Source organism: Phalacrocorax aristotelis, chromosome 9, assembly GCF_949628215.1.
Source record: "Phalacrocorax aristotelis chromosome 9, bGulAri2.1, whole genome shotgun sequence".
In the NCBI taxonomy this organism is placed as follows: domain Eukaryota; kingdom Metazoa; phylum Chordata; class Aves; order Suliformes; family Phalacrocoracidae; genus Phalacrocorax; species Phalacrocorax aristotelis.
Window position 1 is genome coordinate 12,481,890 of NC_134284.1, and position 24,056 is coordinate 12,505,945.

Here is a 24,056-nt window from a genome sequence, read left to right on the forward strand (position 1 = left end):
ACCCCATCTGCCTAGGACACAAGGCATGAGAGGTTATTCAAGGCAAAGAGATCCTTCAGAAAATGAACATCCAAACCTAGAGCAGCCAGTAGGAGCACAGGCTGCAGCTGGGAAAATATTAGAAGGGAATTTGGTGGATAAGGGGAGAATGTGAAGCACAAAGACCCAGAAGAAATTGTGGGTCCTGCCTTCAGTCTGTTGGAAGTAGGAAGCCTGGGAGAGGGCTGATAGGTTTCCTGGGAACAGGGAAGAAAGTAGAGCAGCTAAGGAAGCTTAGGGCACTGCAGAGAAGCTAAGTAATTCCTATACCAAAAAGAAAAAAAGACAAAACCCCCTAATAGTGCAGCTCAGCTGCTACAGACAAGACACCCTCAGGCAGTGAGAACTTCTAAAAGCAAAGACTGGTGTCTCAGAAAACAGCAGTTGCCAGGACTGGGCACAGCACCTGAGGAGCAGAGTGAAAGAAAACAGCAGCTGTGTGCAGAAATAGGGGAGGGCAGAGAGCACCAAGAATTGCGTACACGGGTCTTATTTCAATCCCAGGTAAATTGCTGGGATGCTCACTAAGGATCTGCAGGTTCCCTCCACACACCCACCTGTTCTGCTACATTGCAGTGGGAAATCTGCAGCTTGCTTTCCTGTGCAAAGGAAAATCATGCCTCTGGAGCTGCTATATGTTATGGAGTGTTTCCTGCTGGTAGAAATAACCACAGCACGTGGATTTTCAAAAAGCCAGGAGCAGTGCCTTTCACAGGAACTTCTTGATTACTCTAAGTGGCCAGAAGGTGATTTATGCTGGCACTGCTGAAATATTGCAAAGAAGTAGAAGCTGAAGGCCCTGAAGGCTCATAGCAGTCCATCCCTGGGAGCCATGCAGGGGCGGCTTTATGGTAGGATGGAAACTAATCCAGAGAATATTGTAATGCCACCGAGTGAGTCTGGGATAGACCTTCAGCTGGAATACTGAGGAGTGCTTCTCATCACCCTTGCTGGGGAAAACAGGGAAGATGGAGGTAGATAAAGAAATTTACTGAAAAGATGAAGCCCCTTCCACATGAGCAGGGATTGCAAGGAACGCAACATATCAGTTTATAGAGAAGATAAATGGGGAAGGGATATGAATTAAATAGGACTATAACTTTTTTAGGAAAGACTATATATTTCTAAGTCTAAGCCAATGTCCAACTGACAAAGATAAGAAGCAAATTCCTCTCTGGAGAGGTTATTCCACAACTGTTCAACATAAAGATTATTTAACTCAAGGATCCAGCACTGTCAGAGACAAGCTCTTGCACAGCATTTACCAGCCCCGGTATCTAATCAGTCCCGTTTTTATAAACAAGCAGCCTGGGGAACAATCAGCCCGTCAGCCTGTGTCCATTAGGGCGCTGTCTGACCACTGTGGTGGTGAGTGCTCTGGCCTTAGCACTGCCGCCAGCCCAGACCCAGCTGCTTCCCCCCCGTGACTTGGGGGCAATTTACCATCCTCTCATTCCTACTGCTTGTGTGATTTGTCTCTTCACTCCCCAGCCCAATTCTGCAAAATGACTGGAAGTAACTTTTTTTAAAGAAAAATCAGACTAGAAATGAGGTAGGGTTGCATGAAGGGAACTGCTAAATCAGAACTGAGTCGTGGCTGGTGGGGATGGTGTGATGTGCAGCCAGAGGTGGCCGAAGGGCAGCTACATCTTCACTTGCATCACTGTCACACACACCCCTCCCCCCGCAGGCTGAAGCTCTTTCTTGCTGCAGATAGGTACTGTACTCTGACTTACAGGAGTTTAAACGTGTAAGTCAGTCCTATGTTGCATCCCTCAGTGGATGGTTTTCAGTATTGACCATCAGGATTGCATATAATCCTAATATTGAAGGCAAAGATCAGGAAAAAGGGAAGCAGATTTATGAGAATTTGGGTGATTTAGGTGGATGGGTGACAGATAAAAAACACTGTTTCATGTAGCAAATGTCAGACGATAAGTGTGGGTGCAAGGAGCAGGTCTGAGGAATCCCCCTTAAGCAGAGCCACAGCACAGCTCTCTGAGCCTCAGTGGGTGGGAGGAGAATCATTAACCCTGTCAGCCTGCACAGAGAGGCAATGTGGGAGGGAATTTTACATGTGGGAGGTCAATGTGGCTTTATGTCTGCGAGGCCTGTCCCGTGTGCACATTGTTGTGCTAGTCAGCCCTGAAAAGGTTGCAGAAAGGAGGTGAACTGGAGTGGCTAACGTCCTGACTAAACCTAGAATATTAATATCAAGCATATAAAACTGTGCTTGGACATGCAACAGAGATATTTAGGTCTAGTGTATCATTGGCCAAGAAAGCCACTGGTGGTGGTTTTAGGAGGGTGTGGAGGGCAAGCAAAGGACTATCATTGCTGGGGTCTTAAATGTGCTTTCTGTGTGCTTGGAGGACATGGCGCATTAAATGCTGGGGACCCTCAGGAGCTCGTGGCGCTCTGGCTCTCATTGCTGTGCCGCGGACAGGGCTGTAACATCAAGAGTGATGCTGAGAAACCTGGCAAGATGGACCAGTACTGACTCTGCCTCCCCTGCCCACCTTTAGGGGACATGGGCCTGCCCCAGGCAGCATCCATTCCTGCTGTGAGATGCCCCCCAGACAATACAGAAAAGAGGGGTGAGAAGGACAAGGATGGCTGCGGTGCCATCATGTGGCATCCTGGCCTAGGCCTGAATCTGGCCAATGACCCACACAACTCATTCACTTGGGGAAGGCAGAGAAACGCATGCTGGCAGGTGAAAAGCAAGGAAAAGAGAGCAGCTCCTCTGCAATCAAACCCTGTGCTGGTGCAGCTCTATTTTGCTCTAGAGTTCGCTCTGTTCCTGATAACTTTCTGTCCCTGTGTTGTGTTGCAGGGTCTGTGTTTCCACATCCATGAGCCTTCACCTTCCACACAGTTTATTTTGGACAAAAGTATGCAAATCATCCCTTTCGTCTGAGGAGAAAGCCATCTTCCAAGCAGCGAGGTACGGACAGCTTTTTATATTCTGTGCAGTGGAACTTTTGCTTTTTTCTCAGCCTCTCCTGTCTCCATTGCAGATGCTGTCATTCCCACTTGGTTAATTTGTCTTTGTCAGCACATGTTTCCACAGCAGTGGCAAGACTGACTGGCCCTGGTAGGGCCAGCCATGTTTACCCGACCACTCTGCATCCTTCGGCGAGCAGCCTGTTGTTGGTGACTTTTCTGTTCACTTTTACCCACTGAAGCCACAAATTCTCAATGAATTCTTATGCTTTTTCTAGCCTGAATGAAACTATCTGAAAAGTAAACATGTTTGGTGTTTACATGAGGCAAAACCCGGCTTGGGAAAAGAACACTTCAAGCACAGGCGGCTGCAAGAATGAGGAAAATTCCCCTGTGAGACAAGAGTTCCCAATTCGAGAAAGAATGATGCAAGTTTGTCCCTTTAAACATGTGCGTAAGCACTGTCCCGAACAAGGATGCTTCCCTGGAACTAGCTCTTCAACAGTTAAGTTAAACAAGTCCCAGTTAGGACTAACTTGGATTAACATAATAATGGAGGCTTGGCTGCCCCCAGGACCTGCAGAGGGGAAGAAGGGAAGGAAAGGCATCATAGGCTGAAGGGCGGGATTCAGCTATACCCTTTCCTCCCTGCTTCCCGACCTTCTTTAGCACAGTCTTGGGTACACAGCTTTGAAATAAGTCCACTGCAAACATGCTGCGAGTGCTGGTCATATACAGACTGGTAGGTGTGGGGTCCCTGCTCCCGTCCCGTTGGGGCTGGCTGGGGCGGAAGAGCACCCATGAAGAGGCAAGTACTTGAGGCTGGGGCTGTAGATGTCTGTGTTGCAATGAGATCTCCCAGCTCTGCCCACTAGAGAAAGGGAAATGAAAAAGGGAAAAACAATGGAAGACAGAGCAGGGAGAGCTCTCTTTCTTCCAGCCCCCAGCAGAGAAGGAGAAATGGCACTTTCCCACCTTCCCCAGGGCAGGGCAGGGCTGCAGGAGGAACCATGTGCTGGACTGGACCTTACTCAGTCAGGTCATCAGCCTCCTCTGAAATCCCCCTGGTTTTCCCTCTCCCTTCCCTCAGGACACAGCAGTTGCAAGTGAGCTGCCATGCCCGGAAGGCAACTTGTGTGAATTGCTAGAGAGAGATATTGCCAACCACATTGGGATCCCTCCAGCTTAAGGCACTAGAAAGATCTGTCCTATCTGATATAGGAAGGTGAAGGAATGCATGTGGAAAAAATACATCTCAGCTCGCACTTCTCCCTTCCCCCCAAGATGAGCTGCCAAGATTAAAGAAATATTGGGGTTGTAGGCAAAGGCGTATGGAAAGTATTCTGCATCTCTGAAAACAAAAAAGATAAAAGAACAACAGCATAAGGAGAGTAGGAATGAGGATATGTGTGCAGTGTCCTGCCAAGCCAGGCTGTTACCTATTTCTGTAGGACAACTTGGGCAAAGTATATCCTATATTGAACACAACATTTCTGGTCCCCTGTTCCTGCTCAGTCCCAACTCCCCAACTGAATTCTCTTGCTCTTGCTGAGACACAGATGAAGAGGGCAAGGCTGGAAGTGCTGGCGTTGAGACCTTGTGGATGATTAATAGCATGAATTGTTGGTGGTGAAAAGAAATGAAATTGATGAATGCTGAAAAGAAACAATGACTGATAGCCAGGAGAAAGAAAACAAGGCAGGATGGATAGTGCCTCTCTGTGCGGCTGGGTGGGTGGGGAGGATAGGGCAAAGAGGTGGCAGTGTCCCTCAGCTCTGTGACAGACTCCTCTTGTCTGTAATGACCTGCCTACAGGGCCCAGGGACACGCAAGGTCTCAGAGGAATTTGCTGGTTGTGAGGCCCCACTGTGATTCACCCTGTTTGGGAGACAAGTCTCATCTCTTCCCCCGTTTACTTTGGGCATAGGCTGAGGCAGAGGGAGCTGCGTAGCACTGGTCAGCCCAGTGGTTTTGCTAACCACTCTAGTATCTCTCTTTCCAAAGACAAAGGAGCGTTTCTGTCCTGAAGTGCTTTAGGCACAACAGCCCTGGAGCATCCAATACCTGAAATTCTTTAGGAGCACCAGTCCAGTGTGGCCCTGCTGCTTTGCAGAGTTTTGCTTCCCAGAACAGTTTGGCAGGTGTATGTGGGAATAGGCCAATGTTAGAGAGAAAGAGGAAGGAGACAATTCAAATCCATGCAAATAAGTTATCAGGAAGGCCCCAGTCCACCACCTGCTCCCCCATCTCCACCTGACATCATGGTGCTAGAGCGTGGGGCACCACGAGTGTGCCTGTGCCTCAGGCATCCTGGGATGCCGCAGTGATGATAAGGGAAGAAGACCAAAGCACCTGGGCAGAGGAGCCTTGAACCCCTCTGCTTTCTCCTGGCTCCTCTCCACCCTAGTCAAAGGGCTGGCAGAGCTGGGGCTGACAGCCCTTGATGTGTGTGCGGGGGTGACAGCATCGTGTGGGACATGAGCGGGCTGGGGTGGGGTGGGATGTGATGAGAGGCAGCTCACTTCCCAGGTGGCAGCGGGGTTGCCCTGCAGTGCTCCCTGCCCCTATGCCTTTGCTGCCCTGAGTGAGGTGGGTTTGGTGCTGGGGAGCCCTGGCCACACTCTGGTCCTAGGCCTCCTTGTTCTCAGGCGCAGGAGCGAGGAGCTGGGGCTGCAGGCAGAGCCTGTCCATGCGGGCTGGCCCGGGCCGGGGTCCCGGCGTGCGCGGCGGGGCGCGGAGCGGAACGAGGCGGGGAGCGCACCCGGTCGGGGGGTGCGGAGGCTGCCAGCTGCGGGCACGCGGGGATGCCAAGGGGTGGCGGGTGCGGAGTCCCGAGGTGCAGGATGCGGGGTGCTGGGGTGCGAGATGTCGGGGTGCCGGTGCCCCGGCTGGTCCCACCCCTGCGCGCCGCTCCCCGCCCCGCGGCCCCGCTCCCCCGCCCTCCCTGACGTGTGGCGCTGGCAGCCCGGCCGGTTCCGCATTCCCGACCCCTCCCCGCAGCCCAGGGGCCGCTATATAACCGGGGCTGATGCAACCCACCCCGCCGCCCGCCACAGCCTGCGGGAGGCGCGCACCGGGGCGGTGGAGGCGGCGGGCCGAGGCGGCCCGGCCGGCACCGGCATCGGCACCGGCATCGGCACCCGGCGGGGCCCGGGGGTCGGGGCAGCGGCGGAGGCGGTGGGGCTGAGCCTGCAGCCCGCGGCCGGGCACCCTGGCAGCCCGGTCCCCCTGCACGGTGGGTGCGGGCGCGGGCGGGGGCAGCGGCAGCGCCGGGGGGGGCGGCGGAGGGGCCGGGTGGGAGAGCCCGGAGGAGCATCCCGGCACGCCGCGGCGGCGGGCAGGGTGGGGGTCCGGCTGCCAGCAGTCCGGCGCACCGCAGCAGTGTCGGGAGACCCTCCGGGGGGGGCGCGGGCAGAGCCGCCCGGGAGGTTTGGAGCAGGGTTGCCACCACTGCAGCTAGCTCTGCGCGGGGGCTTGGGCTGCCTTTTCGGGGTGCCTGGCACTAGGCTGCTACCCCCGCGCTGGTCCGCTGCAGGGGCGGTGGGGAGCGGCCTCCCCCCGCTTTGGGGTGCTTTTCTTGCCTCCGCTTCACCTGTCGGCGGGGCGGGCAGGTGAGGGGGTGTCCGGACCCCCTCCGGCCGCCGCGTCCCTGCCGCAGGGGGGCTGGCGTTGCCTTGAGCCGTGCCTCCAGCCCGCGGGGCCCTGGGAAGGAAAGGGGCCCCGGAGGTTCTCCCACTGCTGGGTCCCAAGTCCGCTTTAGCAGTCAGGCATGGAGTTGAATGGAAGTTGCATTCTTTTGCACAGTCTGCTCCAGGAGGCACTTTTCTTTTTCCATGGGAGGGTTTGAGAGCAAATTGGGGGAAAGGGAGAAATACCAAGAGAGCAAGAGCCACGTTATGTTTCCATTTTCCTTTAATGAAGGCCCTGTGGAGGTGTATTTGAAAACACAGGGTCTCCTATGCCTTCAAGGAGGGTGAGAACACTGTGCTGGCTGGTTCCAGGGCCATATGCAGCGTATGGTGGCCAATGAAACGGGGCCTGGCTCATTCTCTTGCTTGTCTTGGCAGCCTGCTCCATGGCTTGTATTACCAGCCCTGGAACACAACCACTGCCAAACTGTGTGTGTGTGTTTGGACTCTGAGAGCTCAGCAGAAACAAATGCTTCTGCAGCTCAGACCAGGATTTTTTAGCTAGTTTTGAGAAAACTTGCATGAAAAACTCTACCTGGAGGCTGTTGCTAGAGTCTCTGTTGGGAATCTGCTGGTGAGTGCTTGCATGGGGACATCTGGGAATGCCAGTCATTGGAGTTTAGATTCTTAGTATGACTCCTAGTGATTTAAAAAAAGCAAAAACCTGCCCATCTGGGGATGAGTGGGTGGGTGCAGGAACTGCCGTCCAAACTGTCCCTGTGTCAAGCAGCGATTGGCTGTCCCATGTTCCTGGGGTCTGGGGGATTAACAAGATCTGCCGAGAATTAATGTGCGGATTGCTGCCTCTGTCTCCTCACTGAGATGCTTATGGATGTGTCACCCTCCTTTTTGCAGCTGTTTCCCTCCTTACAGGATGCAAAGGTCTCTGCTGTGGTCCATGCTTAGAAAGAATAGATGTTCCCTCACACCTCTTACCTCCTCCTGTCCTCTCCATCTGAGCAGTGTGTCCAACTAGGCTGCTCAAGTGCAGGCAGCGCTGAGCATCTGCTCTGCGGTCTCCTTTGCCGTGTTAGTGTTTGCTACTTCAGCTGCATTGCCTGGGCCAGGTACTTGGCAGCATGTAGTGTCTTGAGTGTGAAGCTGTTGAGAGACTCTTTTCACTGCAGTAGGCTGTTCCTGGTGTACCTGGCCCCAAGAGCAAGGGAGGCAGAGCCATGGTGTGTGGCATGGACCCCTTGCCAGCCTGCATGTGTCCTGCAGTGCGAGTGCAGTAAGGGGGGGGGGGCATGGCAAACTTTATGCCATCTGTCTTTGGCTGCTTGCATGGATTTCTCAGTTATTTGGACTGTCCAGAGTATCAATTCAAGCATTGCAGGCTATTTTAACATGTAGCCAGGGAGCTGAAAGTCCATATGGGCCTCTCAGCTGAACGAGGCTGTTGCAAACTAGCCAGAGCTGGTTTTTATATGGATTAGAGGTCTTTGTGGATGACCCTGGCATTCAGGGCATAATTTTGAGGAGCGGGGGGGGGGGGGGGGGGGGGGGGCTCTCATCTCTGAGGCCATCCTTGGCCCCTGAGGGCAGAGCTCTGTGCTGGAGGAGGGTTGTCTTCTTGAAGAAGATTCCAGCCCTGACCACATGTGGTCATGGTAGGTCCTAGGGGATTTCAACAAGTCAGTCATTAACCTCAGTGACTGAGCTGCAGGCTGGCTCAGACCAGGATATTCCTTCCTCCACAAATCCCTTTGAATGCTTCAGGCAGAAATAGGATAGATTTTACCTTCCTGCTCTGCACTGCCGTCCAGTGGGTGGTGCAGCATTATTAAATGTCTGCCACAAATAATTAATTGCAATCTCTAGTACTATACTGTGATAATGAATTGCAATTTTTTGCAATTTTGGCAATAGAGGAGCCTTGCTATGCTAGGTGCTGTACAAAACCCTGCTGGCACAGGTTGCTTACAAGTCAATCACTGCATTGCAGTGGTGGGGGCAGTGTAATGCTAAACTAGAGCTTTTTACTACCCTGTGAAGATATGGAGGAAAATGCTCTGGGAACAAGGACTGTGAGCTGACTGTTTTGCTAATGGCAAAGAGGGGTTTGTTTCTAAAGCTGAGGACTGGAGGATCATTACCTCCCTTCCTCATAATGGGGATAAAGAGTCAAAGCACTGGACAGGCAGGTGTGGGGTCTGACGGGGGGACTCAGTTGGGTGGGGGTTGCAAAACTACACTTCTGCTGAGGAGAGGCTGTCTGCTCTGGGGTGCCCTGTGAGTGCAGAGGAGGGAGGCAGTGAGGCTCTCTGCATTCCTGTTTTCAGAAAGCTTTTCACCAGCTTCTGTCTGTGAATGACTCGGACATTCCTTCTGCCATCTGTGTGAAACTAGATGTGCAGGGCTGAGCCAGACCATTACCAATCAAGAAATGGGTTTACACTTCCATCTCCTGAGGAACTGTCCTTCACAGCTCCTTTCTCTCTTTAGTATTGTGGCCCTGCAGTCCACTTACTGGAGCTCGGGAGTTTGTGATGGGACATTATATGTAAGGGTGTTCACAAGCCCTGCAGCTCTTCTTCTACCACATGGGGTTGCCTGTGCGAGGAAGGGAACAGCACAGGCAACAGCTGGAGGCCTCTGTGGGAAGGGCACAGATGCTTCTTTGGCACTGCAAAATGAGGACCTGGCTGTAGGAGCTGTCTTTCCCTCTTGGGATGAAAGTGGAGTCTGGAGGTAGTGAGGTACTACTGTGTCTAGCATACAGAGGTGGTATGCTGCAGCTCAGTGAAGCTGCTAAGCCATGCTGTGATTGTGCCTTAAACTGACCTTTATTTAAAGGGGAGTCTCCCTGAATGCTGTGGAACACTAAGTAATGTTAGATCCTTGGTAAAGAGGGGACATGCACAGTTTTATCCCAGTGAGTATCACTGCAGCCCTTCCGTACACTACAGGTTGTGGGTTCCTCTATGTCAACAGGTTCAGTAGATGAACGAATGCACAGTGGCTGTTGTTAAAGTCCATGTTTGCCAGCACTACTGCATGGGTGTCTGAAAAGACCGGTTATAACCAAGGACTTGGCTGCTGCTGTGTTCTGATGGTTGGCAAATACCTTTGATACTGATCAGTGTGGCCTTTTGCACTGGCACTGCAAGTTACTACTTTTAACAGTACAGAGCAGAAGAAGCTTGACAGGAGATGGGGTGACCTGCTGTAAGGTACAACTCGAAACTAGATGTGTCAGATGCTTCTAGAGCAGAAAACAGTTGCCTAGGAATGGGAGTGTAGCACATTTTGGTCAACAGAAAACTGTAGTTGCATGGCTAGGTATCTGTGGCACTGGGAATGTAGGGTAGTGGCTTTTGGCCTTCAGCTTCATTTTGCTTAACGTGGCACCCACTGGGGGCTGAACCTTGAAGCAGAAGAAGGTCTGTAGGCTCCAGTGACCCTCAGCACCCCAGCCAGAAGAGTCTGGATAGAAAAAAGCGAGCAGATATGTGCTTCAGAAAAATGCCCTGTCTTTGTTTAGAAAGTTACGTTTTGCGGGCATGAGAATTTGGGCATGTGAGGAAAGGGCTTTCGTATAAATCATCCTTTTGCTAACAGAAGGAACTAGAAAGATGCAATGTAGGACATATAGACTGAGCAAACTTGATAGCCAGGAGCCTAAAACAGTTTACAAAAAAAAAAGCCATAGTAAAATCTATGGAACCAGAAGTTGCTTCTTGTGGATGATGACACTATTTCTGATCTCCAAAGCAGCACGATTGCCTGTTGGCCAGGAGCAGATGAAAGGCCAGTTGGTGTGACTTAGGTGCTCCAAGAGAGTACATACAAACAGCACTTAACATGCTATTGCCATTATTGCTAACACTTTGATGAAGAGATCAAAGATCACTTGTATGGTGGCTTGCAGACTTTGGCAGTGCTCTGATGCATGACAGCTGACAAGTAATGGCAGGCACCCAGGTCAAGCCCAGAGTGAGAGAACAACAGCCAAGCAAGGCCTTGGTTTTGCAGGCAGCATGGAGATGGGCTGGTAGGACGGACTTTGCCTTAGTGCAGTCTTAACACAGGCAAAAAAGAAACCTGCTGGTATGTACAGGGTGTCAGAATCTACTGCCTGGCAATATTGGGTGCTAGACTGACTCTGAGCATCAGAAGGGTAATTGGATCAACCATTGCAGATGTCAGAGCATGTAAAATAGCTTAAGTTGGAAGAATCTGTGATTTATAGACAGCGAAATTGAAAATAAGGTTGCAAACAGCCCTCACTCTTGCCAAGAAAGCTGACAGCAGAGATAAGACAGTAACAGCAATTTCAGCTGAAGTGTGACTGTAAAAGCCTGCTTTGGGATATTGTGGTCTTCTCGGCAGCATCAACTGCATTTGGTTTATAAAGAAGAAAACAGCAGCTCTGGTTAAGTGAGGATGCGTAGGATGGTCCTGGAGGAATAGTGGCTACAAACTAAGGCAGCTTCTGCACAGGGAAATGAAGGTATGATTTCAACACAGGTAGGCATGACTGCCAGTTCTAGTCTGTGGGTAAGAATAGCACTGAAGAGGTGGCAGGAGGGGTGTGAACACAGGCTAGCAACTGGAGTGCAAGCCCCTGGGGACACTGGGTTACGTGGATTATGCTTATGCACATTAGATTTATGCTGTAACTGCTGTGCAAACATCAGCTCCTTCAAAATAAAAAAGCTTCCCAGAAAAAGCAGCAGCAAAATCAGCATGAGAAGAAAAGATCCCAAACAAATGAAGATTAGAACTACAGGAGAAAGGATAGGAGGGTACACAGGGACAGAGTTGCTGAAGAAGCTGAGCAACTGTATGGGACAGTAGCAACTTGGTAAAGCTTCTTCCTACTAGGTTATGGGCTCCAGAAGATAACAGATCCTGGTAATAGGAGAAAAACTATGAGTAATGGGCACTGCCTTTAAGAAACACTAAATCAACCAGTGTCACAGATTGTTGACCGTAAGGACATAACTGGGGGACAAAGCACAGAAACTCATCACTGGGAAAGATGCAGCAAAAGCAAGGTGAGCAAAGGAAGCTGTAGTGTTGTCAGCTTTTGGGGGATGAGACTGCTGATAAAATAACTGAGCTTAACTTGAGATTAACTGAGACCACAACAACAACAGTGCCAAAGCAAGGATGCAAAAGTGACTGCAATAATTAGGAGGGTTTACAGACATTTCGGCAGGAGGTCAAGTCTTGTGTTACAGCACTTTAACCAGAACAAGGGGAGTGCAGGGGCAAAGCTAAGGAAATAAAAACTGAATTTTGACCCATGAAATCATGTGTTAACCAGATTTTTGCTGTAAGGCTAGTTGCTGAAGAGAGCATTGAATGACACAAGCTGCTCATCACTGAACTGAAGTTTTAAAGTCTCTTCTGTCTCCTGATTCTCTCTGGAGCATCTTGATGTTGTGGCATGAAACGATGAATAGCATCAGTGCAGAAGGCATGTAAACTTGAGCAGCTGGTGTCACGCAGATGCCAGTGTCAGATGTAAGGCTGCACGTTCTCTTTCCCCTTGCTGCTTTGCTTTGCTGTTGGCTTCGTTATGTGAAAAAGCGTAGCTGATACAATGCAGGAATTGTGTGGTTTAGCTGTATGATACTAGAAAGCTAGGTTTTACTGAAGACACAATGTTTCTCAGCTCATGTGAGGACACATTGAAAGACTGCCTGACATTGAGAAAAAGGACTGTTAACAATCAGTTATGAAAAGAAAAAATATCAGAATCCCAGTTAAAGCACTGTATTAGAAAGTGAAGGAATACAGAGTTCAGTTGGTTCATGTGCTTTAGAAATAACAAACACTGCAAAGGAATATCCAGAAAGGAATTAGGAATTGGCAAGGCACCAGCCATGTTCATCCCCAACCAGCAAGATGTGGCTATCGAAAACCTTCAACTTGAAGGTTTTTTCTGCCCTATCATACAAGTGTGGTAGAAAAATGCTGGAGCTATAGGCAGGCATGTCAATGTCTTCCAGGGTAACAGCCTCAGGAAGAAGACCAAGGTATTAAATAGAAGTACATGCCTTGGCTTTTTTGGCACTAAGTACAACTTCTTACCTCTAGTGTTAACCAGAAAAGAAGGTGAAAGTATCTGGGACTTGGGATGAAAGGAAAACCTCTTTTACAGGAGGAAGAGGCAAAAGGAATGGAACAAGAGTCCCTCTGATCAGCAGGGAGTGACAGTGCCTGGGGCTGAGGGGCACTGAGGGCTGGGTGGGACGATAGGTCACTGTACCCCTGCTCTACAGAGAGAGGTGGCATCTCTCTTCACTCCCTTCTTATTTCCATGGGTATATAGCCCTGCTGGGAATGGTTTTAAGTTCCTTCCCAAGGTCTAACTCAGCTTGATTTTCAGCAGTTCTCAATGTGCTCCTGAGCAAGATCCTGCTTGTAGAAGTCACCTTCCCCCTTTCCACCTAGTTCTCAGCTCATCTTAATGCACAGGTTCATGTTCTTCCAGGTGGCTCCTGGTGCTTTGGTTTCCACAGCTTTAGATTTAGTTTATAGTGATGCAGTCATGATGTGGGCTTTGGCAGTGCAGTCCCTGGATCCAGGATAAGTTTTGAGAGCATGTTAGGTATTGGGCCAGCTCCTTCACTCAGGTCTGTGCCTGAAGTCATGCTGGTACAGAGCCTATTTCAAGGCATATTAAGCCTCTAGATCAAACAGGTAGAGGGAAAAGATGGTCCAGAGAAAACAATGCTTTTTCAGTTCCTTAGCCAGTTGTCCCCAGGGAGCTGCCCCAGACTCAGGTGTGTAAGGGGGTGCTCGGACAGGCAGTCCCAGTCTGGAGAACAGATTTCTCCTCCCTCCTTATTTCATAAATTGCAGTGACCGTCAATTTGGTCTAGCTGAGGAGCTGGACTGTCAGGCCCAGTGCCTGGGTGCTGTCAGATGCATGTCATGGTGGAAGGCAACAAATTAAAACCTGGTTCCCGAAGTCTGGGATGGATTTTGCCATCCAGTGCTGGGCTCAAGGTATTGCCCAGCCTGAAGCCTGTGAAAGGGTGGGTCAGGGCCCTAAATCAGTGTGTGCCATAGTAGCTCATATGTGGTATTTGCAGAAGGGAGACTTCAAGGGGGTGTTCATATACTTTAGCTACAGATTTCATTTATTTTTACTTAAGCATAAACTGTTCAACCTGGGGATGGACATCTATGGCATTGCTGGTGAGGGTGTGCGCAGCAGCCAGTGTGGGGTGCACTGCTGTTGGCAGGTGTCTTCCCCAGTGCCACAGCAGGTCATCTTAGTGGCAGCGGCTGGGAAATGGCTAACTCTGCAGTGCATGCAGCTACCCCAAAATGGTAGACTGAATTTAAACCTATGCAGCAGAGTCCTGTAGCAGTATATCCTGGGAGTCATCTCCCCTTTGCCATGCCACCTCACTTGCCTGGTGTATCTCTGAGGAAGGTGGTAAGGATTTAGGCACAGTCCCCAAATAACTTTTTGCATGTTTCTGTCTGGAGTATACCCAAGGGTAGGATGGTGCCCAGTTTCTGGAGGAGGGAAGCATCTTAGGCATGTATAGTCCTGAGAGGAAGGGAAGGACATAGCGTGCAGCTTCAGAGCCCTGCTGTGAGCAGGCATCTCCTGACATAGTACAAGGCAACCACTGCAGATGTAGAATAACAGCTGTCTGGTTTAGAGGTCGCTATGGAAGAATGACAACTTTGGATCAGTTTAGGTCCTTGCAATCCCAACAAGTTGACATGTAGCCTTTCCTAAGGTCAAGTATCATTACAAAGTATTTTCTCTTTTTATTCTGTCTCCAAGTGTGCAGAAGTCTATTTCATCACGTAGTATCACTGTACTTCAGAAGTTACTCATCTCTCCTCTTTCCCATCTTCTCCTTTTCAAGCTTTAATGTTCTTGTGCAGATCACCTCTGCTGGGCCCAGCTTCCTCCCCCTGCATACCAACACTGCTGGGTGCTGGCCCGTTCTCCCCTTTCTGGTTCTTCCCTGAAGGATGACTGGAGCAGAGGGCTTGATTCCTGCTCATCACCTCTTTATGGTCACAGCCTTGCTGCATTTGCTTTCCACGCTCTTTCTCAAGTCCCACTAGACACTGCTGCTGTCTACTGAGCAAACTGTGCCAGCGGGCATCTCATGCTGACACCTGGACCTCTTTGGTAGCAGACTAGAGCATATGACAGCTCACAGGGTATTGCAGCTTGTAGGCACTCTGATGCAAATCCCCTTGTCTGTCATGCCAGTACAGCTTGCACAGCACCCATGCTGGGAGCTGTGGAGCTTGCATTAGGCTCTCTACCCTTCACTAACCTGTATGATTGGCTTCCCTTCCCTTCTGCTGCTCATCTCCTGTTCCTTCACATTAACAAATATACCAAATAATTTCCTGGGTAAAGAGATGTGCCAGCACCAAGAAATCCTTAACTTCTCTGCTTGTGATTGTGATGATTAACCCTGTTCAACCTGTTCCCACTGACCCTGCTTGAGCAGGGGGGTTGGACCAGGTGATCTCCAGAGGCCTCTCCCTACCTCAACTGTTCTGTGACTCCCATGACCCAACAGTCCTATCTCATATGCAGCTTTACTCAGGTTTTCAGTCTGGTCCTGACATAGATTTGTCACCTCAGGATGGCAAGTGCTGAACTGTGGCAGCTGGCTTGATGATATGTGTGTGCCTCTGCTTAGCACAGCTGTACTTCCCGGACAAAAAGTCTGCATGACCTGCTACCTGGTCTCTCAGCAGCTGAGTGGATGCTTTGGAATGAGCAGGGCAAGTGCATGTTGTCCCTTGCTTAGTGCACCTCCTCACTTTGGCAATTGGTGCTGTCAGAGCTTCCAGGAGTTTGTGCAGACTGATGTGACTGGTCCTTCATGGGCCCCTCTTCCATGAGTTTGACCAGCTGCTTGTTGAACCCTGCCTTGTGACTAGGTCTGGTGGGTATGGGAAGCTGCTCAGTGAGACTTTTGGGTCCACTTCATTAGCCTGTTTCTCTCTCCTGACATCAGTGGTCCTTCTTGCTGCTTGGGTGCCTCCTGGCAGGGGGGCAGGGTGGGGTAGATGCCTGGAGGCTCCCAGAGTGTGCTGGGACCAGTCTGGCTGGGCAGAGCAAGGAGAGCAGTGTACAAGCACAGCGATGTGTGGTTCAGTTGAGATGGGGGGGACAGGGGGGCATAGTTGCTGTGTGGACGGAAGTTGACTCTGCATGTTGTAACTGGGTCACTTGTGAGTGTCCCAGGCCAATTACACAAGCAGGGGTGTACTTGTACTGCAGCCAGCAACCACCTGCTCCCCTTGCTTTCTGGCTGATATAACAGCTCTAGCTCTATGGGCTTCCCATTTTAGGTGTAATTTTATTTCTTTATCTCAGTTGCTTATTCTTCATGTTTCCTGGTAACTCCTGTTCTTCTGCCTATAAGTGACTTGCCAAAGCTTGTTTCGATCCTATTCTCCCTTGTGCTGCAATTTTTTAATTTTCTTCCCGGAGAAAAGAAGCCTTTCACACCTTGTTCGCCTGGGCCTTGTGCTGTCGGGATGGATGGGGAGAGGCTTGTCCTCTCCAGCCTTCGCTTCTTCCTGTCTGTGTTGGGAGATGTTTGTTCAGTAGCAGGTTTGTCTCTCAGTTTTATCCCTGGTCCCCATGCAGCGTGTTGCAGCCCTGACCAGAAGAAATCCAGGCTAAAGTATATTATGATCCTCTCTGTGCCATTTTCTTCTTGTCCTAATAACCTACACATTAATCAAAACCCAGTTAAGAGCAAGCCTTGATCTTCTGCACTCCACAGAAAGGTGTGACAAAACTGGTAGTCCACAGGACCACATCACTGCCATTGCAGCCAGCTCCTGTTCTTCTGGTGTTTTGCCTCTCAGGTCTCTTCCCTTCCTGATCTACACACTGGTAGTGTATCCTTCCTAGCAGGATTCATGTATTTGTTTCTGTCACCCAGGTTCTGCTTAGCTGCTTGCCTTTGCCATCCCTGGGGAAGATCAGCTGCTTTCCCTGGCTCACACCCTATTAGGTGATGGGACTGTAGAATAAGTCTGGCTTGTTGTGAGGCCCTGTAGCTGGGTTGTAACGGGCTGTGTCTCACTCTTCCTCCAGCCTACGAAGCTGTTTCCTCTGCTATGATGCCAGGGCAGATCCCTGACCCGTCCCTGACGGCCGGCGCTCTGCCTGGCCTCGGCCCCTTGACTGGACTGCCTGGCACAGCCCTGACAGCTGAGGAGCTGAAGTACGCCGACATCCGCAACATCGGGGCCATGATCTCACCACTCCAGTTCCTGGAGGTGAAGCTTGGGAAGAGACCTCAGCCTGTGAAAAGCGAGGTGAGTCTTGGGGGCTGCTGGTCACAGATGGCCCTGCAGGACCGTCGCCTTCACTTGCCTGAGTTTCTCTCCTGCCTGTGCTTGGCTTTCCTACCAGGGTGGCCAGCAGTGTATTTATAAGTAGGTCATGCTGCCTGTTTGGTGATGTGCAGGCATGTTGGCAGCTGCTCCACTGGCTGCCTCTTCCTTGTGCCTGAATTTCTGTCCCTGCAGTATGGGCTGGGTGTGGTGGCCTTGGTGTCCCAGACCTGACCAGTCCCACACAGCCAGTGACAGCTGGCTGAACTCAAACCCTGCCTGCAGAGCAGGGTCTGGCATAGCCAATGTGTCCCTAGGTTGGGGCACACACCCAAAGGGGAAACCATGCAGCCCGTCAGAGGGCTTGCACAATGCTTTCATCCTATCTCTGGTGCCAATGAGCTCTTGGTGCTGCTGGCGTTAGTGTTGCCTTGCCCACGTGGATGAGGTGTGTGGGTGAGTGGCAGCGGTGACTCAGCTTGTGCCACAGGCGCTGCTGGCTGGGGCTGCCCCTCAGGGTGGTGCCTGGCTTCACCTTGGGGTTCCTGGGATGGGGAAGGTGGGTGGCTTCTGCTTGGTACTGCAGGCTGGCAAGTCAGAACCAGGCTGCAGGGACTTGGGACACTTGCACAGCGTTTTCCTTGTGTGGTTGTCTCATGTGTTGGTTGTGTGGTCTTTGACTCCTTGACGCTTGCTGTGGTGGTGAGTGTTTGCACCTCCCAGTGCCTGCAGACAGAGCTGGGAACCCATCAATTCCATGTTGGTTAGGGTGGTGGCTGCTGTCAGAAGGTCCTATAAGCAGCCTTGCTGAACAGTGCATTTGCTCCCATGTGAGGATTCATCAGAAGATGCTGTGTGGGGATGGGGTGACGTGCAGTCTCTGGAGACGTCGGTGAGGAGGTGCTAGATGATGTGAAAAGCTGCCCGTGGTGAGCTGAGGAGGGTAAAATATCAGTTCCAGGGAGCAGCACACTCTCCAAATGGTGCTGACGCTTGGTTTGACCCAACTCTTATGGCAAAAGCTCAACAGCACCCAGGCCTACCTGTGGGGAGGGTGCCTGTTCCTTCCCCACAGCCCCTTGTGGTGGACTCGTGCAGGGAGAACTGGTACAATGGAGCCCATCTGATTGCCTTGCACAGGAGCTCTGTACCGAGGGGGGTGTCCAGTCAGCTCATGCAGCATCCCATGGAGCTCACCTGGAGAAGGACTGGGCAGCTGAGCAATGGCAGGCGCTGAGGCTATGATGTGGCAGGAGGCCATCGGAATGGCCTGGGGGATGCTAGTGGCTTTGGTCCCTCTGGGCAAAGCAGTTGTGTGTTGGCACATGAAGCCAAATGCTGTTCCAAGTTCTTGGCCTCAGTATCATGCAGAAAACAGGGTGCAATGCCTGTCTTGCTTCATGGGTCGTGGAAGAAAGAGGGAGTCTGTAAATGTGCTATCTTCTGGGGCACAGCCCCTTCCCTGAGGGGTCTCGGGCACCTCTGAGCTGGCCCTGCAACAGCTGCTTTTGCTCAGTAGACATATGGATGTGGTCTCACCAGCCTCTGCATAACAGGGACAGGGCAGCTCTGCCCTGCAGCAGGTACTGGAAGTGTCCTCTGAGTGACTTGTCGAAACACTGTGTGGAGGAAAGATACAGGGAGATCCACTGGCAGCCCCCACACAGCTGCCTTCCCTGCAGCTGGTTCCTCCCCTGTGTGGCCTGTGAAGCCAAGGAGTTGAGGACAGCAAATGGAGCTGCCCCTGGCACAGGATTTGCAGCTAAAGTCTGGGGGAGCTGAAGCAGTAGCTGCTTATCCCATGAGTAGCCAAGAAGCTGCCCACACATAATTTTGCAATGCAGCCTGCAGCCGCTTTCCTCTTGAGCAGAGCTGGAGCCCAGGGATGCTGGGTACCGGCATGCCAAGCTCTGTGCAGCGCATGGAAGGTGAAGACCCTGTGCACTGGGTCACAGGCAGCTTCCTCTGCTGTGCTGGGGCACCAGCATCTCCTGGCACTGGGGTGTTTGTCCCTGGGAGTGTGCATAAAACCCACCCAGTGGGTTCTGGCTTGCCTGCAGAGTGGTGGATAGCCCCACTGGACAGGCTGCCCTCCTCTTGGAGCAGCTGGAGTCAGGTGCTGCCAGCCTCCTCCACCATCAAAACCTGCCTGGGGTGCTTCATCTGGGACAGAACCCTACCCTTCAGGCTTGGCCCACCATCTGTCTAAGGGTATCTAAGGGAAGCTCCAGTCTGAGACTGAGTGGACCGAGTCTATTCCTCAGGCTTGGTGCACCTCCTTGGTCCCTGATGCTGCTGGCTAAAGCAATTCAGGAGGCAACCTCAGACCTTCTACCCACAGGGTTCCCCTGGAGATTGGCTACTGAAACATGCTATGGGGTGATATATAATCACTGTCCCTCGTGCTTCTGAGTAGAGCCCTAACCCCCAGCAACCAGGGCCATGTCACCTTTTTGAACTGAAATCAAGCAGAAGCAGAGAGGAGGAAACCTACTTTCTTGAAGTTACAGGAGCTGAGGTCAAAAAGCTGAGCCAAGAGTTCAAGCTGCCGCTATCTGTGCTGAGCTACCCTCCTTGAGCATATGTGTCCCATCTAAAGGACACAACCCTGGGCTGGACCCTCTGTGGGGTGGAAGGGAAACTGAAGGGGACAGGGACAGGACACTTATTCTTTGATTCTCACTGACTGGAGCAACAGGGTGTGGAAATGTGTCAGGCAGCTCTCAGAGATACTGTGAGGCTTGTGCAGTTGCTGTTTGCTCATCCAGTTCCTCTTACAACTCAAGATGTATTTTGCAGGAAAGTTTAGTGTGTGTTTCTTGAGCTTTGGAGCTCTGAGCACAAGTCCCCTCTCTGCATTGTCCTAATAATCCTTGAACTAAAAGGCTGAGAAGCTATTTAAGGGGCAGACAAATGGTTGATAAATGTGCAGAGGGGAATGGTGGCTACCCTGATGTCTACCTCCTCTTAAACTCTGCGTGGAAATTTTTGTAAGAGCTTCATGTGCCTTTGCTGTGGGGTATCCTGGTCCTGTCAGAAAGAAAAGGCAGCAGAGTGTGGAGTTAGAGCCTTCCTGGTCACTTCTGCTAATGCCTGCTGCATCTGAGTTAGGTGGGTGTAGTGAGAGCTGGCCATTTCTAACTGGACTTGGGGACATCAGTAGAGTTCCCATCGTGGTTCTCACAATTGTGGTGTATGATGCCCCACAGCACTGCCTTGGCAAAGGAATGGTGGCAGCCTGGCATTACGGAGCTTGTATGTAGCTTGTGCTGATTTTGCTTAATATTTTAGCCCCAGCTAAAATAGCAACTTTAGTATAATGCTTGGGAAGTAAGGTAGAGAAGATGCAAAAGCTATTACTGCTATAAAATTTAGACGTTGGCTTCTAAAGCATGTAACATGCTGCATATTGGACATGCAGCTTACTTAAGGTACTCCTTCACTTTAACTCTGCTAACTCAATGTTTCATCCTGTCCTTGCACATAACATTGAGATGTTTTGATTAGTGGGCTTTGTACTCGGTGAATGTTAGCAGTGTGCACAGTTTGCTGTGGATGGTGGCACCTGCAGCTTTCGTTTCCTGCAGGTAGCACCGGTGTACCTATGTGTGGGGTAATCTGATGGCCCCTCACTGCCACCACCACTTTGTGGCCTTGGCATTGGAAATCTCTGACTTTCCTTTTGAGGTGACTAAGCCCAGGTGCTAGAGCAACAAGGCTGTTCAGAAGGTGTAACTTGCCAGAGGCTCATCTGGGAGATGTGTCTCTCAACCACAGTGACTTGGGAAGGTACAAAGGGGAGAATGCAGTTGCCTTCTCAGACTGGAGCTGCCCTTAGACAAGGTGCAAATAGGCTGTGCAAGTGCTCATAAAGCAAATGTTGCTGCTGCTGCATTTGAAAAGATGTGGGCTGTCAGGTATCAGTTGGTAGGAACGAGGCAGTTTGGTCTGACATCTCAAATTTTGGAGTCCCAGGCCAAATGTGGATGAAGGCACTGAGGACTTATTCTCTAGACACACTACAAAGTGTAACCTGGATGCTGACTTTGCAGGGCTTTCCAGCACTCAGATTTTTGTCTTGAAGGAGATGGTTTGGGTTCTCGGAAAGTATGCCATAGGCCATTTACACAGGCTTTGTAGTAAATACCCCTAAATACTTTGATTATAGGTTTCCAACCCATAGGACTTATTGGCCTGGCCTGTGTGGTTTTGAGTCAGATAGCTCAGAGCAACTGAGTCATGGCGGACAGCTCAGGCACTACTGTGTCCTGCTTCTTTACAGGGGATGTGGGGCCTCTCCCTACCTTACTGTGGTGGCCCTGTGACTCGGGCACTGCTGAAGCTGCAGGAGACAGACCCGTGCACTGGAAGGGGGGAATAGCCAGACCCAGCTAGGGGACCTTTCAGATTTCTCTGCCTCTTGACCTTGGCTGCATGTGTGATGCTTCAAATGACTGTGCTCAGAGCTGCACCTGTAGACTCTGTGTGACAAAGTGTCCCTGTCTTTGTGCGATGTGGCGCTATCCTCTTGTCTCTGCCCTCTCTGCAAAGAGTTGTCTGTCCTCCGCCAGCTGGGTCCCCAGCTGTGGGTACTTCACTGGTCTCCCTCCCTGTGTCCCCACAGAGTGGAGTTTGATGCTGTGGCAGCAGCATGCCTGGTTCCTGGTGATGATTAGACCACATTGCTGGTGGCCACTGGCACAGATGGCCGCCACCCTTCTCCTTGCCCTGTGACCGGTGGGGCTGCTGAGTGCTCACCCCTGCCTCCTGCCCTGCCCCACACCTCCTGGCTCTGACCTGGGCTTCTCCATCTCATTGCAGCTGGATGAGGAAGAAGAGAGGAGGAAAAGGCGCCGGGAGAAAAACAAAGTAGCAGCAGCACGATGTCGTAACAAGAAGAAGGAGAGGACGGAGTTCCTGCAGCGGGTGGGTGACCGTACCTGCCCCAGGGTGCAGTGGGGACCTTGGTGGGGGTCTCTTCCTAGAAAGGTGCTGCAGCTGTGGGCAGCAGTCCCTCCTGGACCACCCCTCTGCCTCCCCCTTGCTCCTATGCCCTTTTCTAGGAAAAAACAGGCCTGCTGCCCCCCTTTCCACAAGGCTGCACAGGTAGTGGTGGTGTGTTTGCGCCCAGGCAGAGCTCGGGGGCATCCCTGTGCCTGTGGTACCAGGGGATGGAGTGAGCGCTGGGCTTGGGGTGGAAAGAGGGCTGATAGTGTCCCTGCCTCAGTGCTGGAGCAGGAGCACCTGTGGGGGTGTTGCACAGGGCAGGGGCTGACAGTGTGCTGGCCCCTTGCCCAAATTCCTGAAGGCTTCCCTGTTCAGAGGCCAGATGCCCCCTTACCAAGGCAGAAAAACTCACAGCACCTTGCTCCTTTTCTGCAAGAGGTGGTGGGATGTGGGCAGATGACACAGCAGAGGACCAGCAGCCATTTCACAAGGGCAGATCCTTGCAGATGAGGGGTGAAAACTTAAATGCAGGTTTCCTGTCACCCTTCCAGACCATGGAAAGCAGCCAGGCAGGTTTTTGCTGTGGTGCAGCAGAGACCTGTCCTAGGAGGTGGCTGTGTATTTCCTTGCAGTGGCACTAGGTAATGCGAGGCAGCGGGGCTGGGGATGAACTGCCTTGGAGGGACCTGGTGCCTTGGCAGGTCTTCAGGCTGCCCCTGTGTTGCAGGAGGGGCTGAGGGGCAGCACTGAGCAGAGATGTCTTTTTGGTCAAGTTGTTTCTCCTTGTACCTTGTCCTGTTGGAGTAGTCACATGCAGTTGTTTCTGTCCTGCTAGGAGTCCGAGCGTCTAGAGCTCATGAATGCCGAGCTGAAGGCCCAGATAGAAGAGCTGAAACAGGAGAGGCAGCAGCTGATCCTGATGTTGAACCGGCACCGTCCTACCTGTATTGTGCGGACAGACAGCATCAAGACGCCCGAGAGTGAAGCCAACCCGCTGCTGGAGCAGCTAGAGAAGAAGTGAAGGTGGCACTGGGCCAGGAGGAGGAGGCAGTGGTGCAGGGTCTTCCAGGGTCTCTAATGTATGTACTGTATGAAGAGCTGTGCACCCAGCCCTGGTGCAGCCAGGACCCAGTGGGCTTCCTTGGGAACTATGCGCCAAACAAATATGGGGACAGAAGATCAGGAACCTGTCAACCATGTACTCTGAGGCTGAACCCGGGAGCAGGGCTAGCAACGCTGGTGAGGGCAACCTCCCTGTGATACCTCATCACATCCCTTCAGCCTGCTTGCAGTCCCGGGAACCCATGACGCCGCAGCACGTCCCGCAAGGACCACGTGCCCCATGGGGAGCAGGGGAGGAGCGGTGGCTGTGCAGTGCCTGCTGGTGCCCTGCCCAGAGGCTGCTGCCGCTCCTGATGCACACTCCGGAGGGAAACCTGAACCCAAGAACCACAAACACTTGATGCAGCCCCGTCTGGTGGGCAGGCCTGTCGGGGCTCAGTGGCGCAGGCGCCCCCCACAAGCACACTCTCAGTATAATGTTTACAGCCCAGCTGTCCGTGTCGGCCGTGCTTTTGAATGCACATTTTTACACTTTTTTTAAAGTATTTTTTACAAAGTTTTTATACAGCGATCTCTATATGGATTTATATAATCACTAGATGTGATCCCATAGAAATGTATGTTATGATGGTCTGTTTGTTACAAATGCATATGCCACAGTTATCTCCATTGTGTTCCTTGTCAAGTAGCGTCTGGCTCCTTCCCCAGCATGCTGGGAAGGGGGCCCAAACTGCCCTCTGCAGTGGTGTCGCTACCCTCTCCATCCATGTATGTCCTTCATAGTACTCAGTTCTGTATCTCTCAGTAAATGTTACCCTTACGTATGCTGTCCTTCTGTGCTCTGTCCAGGTCAGGCCATGGTGGGCTCTGGCCAGAGTTCGGCAGCACGTGCCAGGTCTGACCATGCTGGGTGCATTCCTGGCCAAGTGGGATGGTGCAACTGATCCCAGAGCTAGTTTTGGTGGTTTTCTGTGTTAGCAGCTGTGGGCCAGAAGAATTCACCCTGGGGAAGCTGGGAACCTCAGAGGTAGCTCTGACTGTTGTCAAGCAAGAAGTAGCTCAGTGCTACACTGA

The 24,056-nt window shown here is 51.6% G+C and overlaps 1 protein-coding gene across 1 annotated transcript; it reads left to right on the plus strand.

Annotated features, from left to right (window-relative positions):
- Positions 1-5,959: 5,959 nt before the first annotated feature.
- Positions 5,960-23,802, plus strand: JDP2 (Jun dimerization protein 2). Its single transcript, XM_075103524.1, has 4 exons — positions 5,960-6,220; positions 16,732-16,955; positions 21,795-21,899; positions 22,756-23,802. Exons 2-4 carry the CDS (start codon positions 16,755-16,757, stop codon positions 22,939-22,941), a joined length of 492 nt encoding a protein of 163 aa, XP_074959625.1. The 5' UTR covers positions 5,960-6,220; positions 16,732-16,754; the 3' UTR covers positions 22,942-23,802.
- Positions 23,803-24,056: the final 254 nt, after the last annotated feature.

Coding starts and splice junctions, on each gene's coding strand:
- JDP2 (XM_075103524.1), top strand. CDS start 16,755: ATGATGCCAGGGCAGATCCCTGACCCGTCCCTGACGGCCGGCGCTCTG. Junction 16,956..21,794: donor CTCAGCCTGTGAAAAGCGAG/GTGAGTCTTGGG, acceptor ATCTCATTGCAG/CTGGATGAGGAAGAAGAGAG. Junction 21,900..22,755: donor GGACGGAGTTCCTGCAGCGG/GTGGGTGACCGT, acceptor CTGTCCTGCTAG/GAGTCCGAGCGTCTAGAGCT.